Source organism: Poromitra crassiceps, assembly GCF_964638095.1.
Source record: "Poromitra crassiceps genome assembly, chromosome: 17".
NCBI classification, from domain to species: domain Eukaryota; kingdom Metazoa; phylum Chordata; class Actinopteri; order Beryciformes; family Melamphaidae; genus Poromitra; species Poromitra crassiceps.
The window spans coordinates 15,285,690-15,288,189 of NC_139635.1; the positions used below are offsets into that span (position 1 = coordinate 15,285,690).

The window sequence follows — 2,500 nt, forward strand, 5'->3', positions numbered from 1 at the left end:
CCTGATCACTCCTGGAGGAGGACAGAGGAGAGGGAGGCGAGGTGGAGGAGGACAGAGGAGAGGGAGGTAAAGTGAGGAGGACAGAGGAGAGAGAGGTGAGGTGGAGGAGGACAGATGAGAGAGAGGTGAGGTGAGGAGGACAGAGGAGAGAGAGGTGAGGTGGAGGAGGACAGATGAGAGAGAGGTGAGGTGAGGAGGACAGAGGAGAGAGAGGTGAGGTGGAGGAGGTTAGAGGAGAGAGAGGTGAGGTGGAGGAGGTTAGAGGAGAGAGAGGTGAAGTGGAGGAGGTTAGAGGAGAGAGAGGCGAGGTGGAGGAGGACAGAGGAGAGGGAGGTGAGGTGGAGGAGGACAGAGGAGAGAGAGGTGAGGTGGAGGAGGACAGAGGAGAGAGAGGTGAGGTGGAGGAGGACAGAGGAGAGGGGGGTGAGGTGGAGGAGGACAGAGGAGAGAGAGGTGAGGTGGAGGAGGACAGAGGAGAGGGAGGTGAGGAGGACAGAGGAGGGGGAGGTGAGGTGGAGGAGGACAGAGGAGAGAGAGGTGAGGTGGAGGAGGACAGAGGAGAGAGAGGTGAGGTGGAGGAGGACAGAGGAGAGAGAGGTGAAGTGGAGGAGGACAGAGGAGAGAGAGGTGAGGTGGAGGAGGTTAGAGGAGAGAGAGGTGAGGTGGAGGAGGACAGAGGAGAGAGAGGTGAGGTGGAGGAGGACAGAGGAGAGAGAGGTGAAGTGGAGGAGGACAGAGGAGAGAGAGGTGAGGTGGAGGAGGACAGAGGAGAGAGAGGTGAGGTGGAGGAGGACAGAGGAGAGAGAGGTGAGGTGGAGGAAGACAGAGGAGAGAGAGGTGAGGTGAGGAGGACAGAGGAGAGGGAGGTGAGGTGGAGGACAGAGGAGAGGGAGGCGAGGTGGAGGAGGACAGAGGAGAGGGAGGTGAGGTGGAGGAGGACAGAGGAGAGGGAGGTGAGGTGAGGACAGAGGAGAGGGAGGTGAGGTGAGGACAGAGGAGAGGGAGGCCAGGTGGAGGAGGACAGAGGAGAGGGAGGTGAGGTGAGGACAGAGGAGAGGGAGGTGAGGTGAGGACAGAGGAGAGGGAGGTGAGGTGGAGGAGGACAGAGGAGAGGGAGGTGAGGTGAGGACAGAGGAGAGGGAGGTGAGGTGGAGGAGGACAGAGGAGAGGGAGGTGAGGTGAGAAGGACAGAGGAGAGGGAGGTGAGGTGAGGAGGACAGAGAAGAGGGAGGTGAGGTGAGGAGGACAGAGGAGAGGGAGGTGAGGTGAGGAGGACAGAGGAGAGGGAGGTGAGGTGAGGAGGACAGAGAAGAGGGAGGTGAGGTGAGGAGGACAGAGGAGAGGGAGGTGAGGTGAGGACAGAGGAGAGGGAGGTGAGGTGGAGGACAGAGGAGAGGGAGGCGAGGTGGGCGTTGGAGGGGTGGATGGTGGGTGGAGGAAGAGGAGTCAGAGACAGAGAAGCATCAGTAAGAAAGGGATGCTTAACAATACAGATGTCACATGTCACAATCTAACAATCTAACTAGCTCCATAGACTCCCATTATGACGGTGGAAAAAAGTATAACACTTAAACTGCAATTTCTCAAAAAGTACAAAAGATATATCAAAGCTGATTTAAAGTGGTAAAGTACTAAAAGTGGTGACCCGTTTAATAAAGTTTGAATGGAGTTTGTACAAAGTATGAAAAGTAGTTGGAGTTCAATAAGTGCATGGTTTGAACAGTCCTCCCATAGACTTAAACAGGTAAGACAAACCCACGGGCTCAAAGCTATGGGATAACATATTTTTATTCATCAGTCATTGAAATATGCATCCGCCAGAAGAAAACTTAGGATCATAGAAAATTTATGTGGGTACCTGTAAAGCATATAAAGTGTGCCTGCCTACATATAAATATCGACCTTTTCCCAAAATACTGCTGGTTCTGTGCTGTTGGTATTTGGTATCTGATGCCTGCAGTGCGCTATAGGAGCAGCAATTGACACGCGTCCAATGAAGCGCGTCAATTGATGCTTTCAGTGGTTTCGGGGCTTTAGTTTGCTCTTCAGTTGTTGTAAACTGAAGGGAAACTCTGCCGATCCTGGCTGCTCTGAGAGCATAAGGAAGGAGGGGGTGGGGGTGTTAGCTTCTGGATCTAGCAATAATTAGGCGAGCTTATACAGCTGTTGGCTTATTGTCATAAAAGGAAGACCTGTGACATCCCTCCAATGACTAATTAGGCCTTAGTGCCTCTCCCTGTGCAGCGAGCGTTTGATCAGGCCTGAGTCAGCGGAGAGTTAACCGGTTGGGAGAGGCTGCTAGCAGACCTGAGGTGAGATTGATTGGGGCCAAGATGGCTACATCACCACACCAGAAGAGAACTGAACTAGACCGAGAGGTTCTTCACCCAGTTTGAAAGACTCAATGTCAATTAGTGCAAAGGTTTCTTGGCTTTGATGAAGTGGCGAGAGAGAGAGGCATGCCGCAGTGCACTGGCTGTTCAGACGTGTAATTCAACCC

At 53.4% G+C, this 2,500-nt stretch overlaps 1 protein-coding gene across 1 annotated transcript in view; it reads right to left on the reverse strand.

The window, feature by feature from the left end:
• Positions 1-2,500, reverse strand: part of LOC310792224 (cadherin-12-like) — a gene marked incomplete at both ends in the record, with an annotated part of 58,317 nt that overhangs the window by 36,603 nt on the left and 19,214 nt on the right. The window contains one exon of the mRNA XM_083653953.1: positions 1-11. This exon is cut by the window's left edge and continues 157 nt beyond it. Coding sequence (XP_083510079.1) covers positions 1-11 — 11 coding nt within the window. The remainder of the gene's footprint in view (positions 12-2,500) is intronic.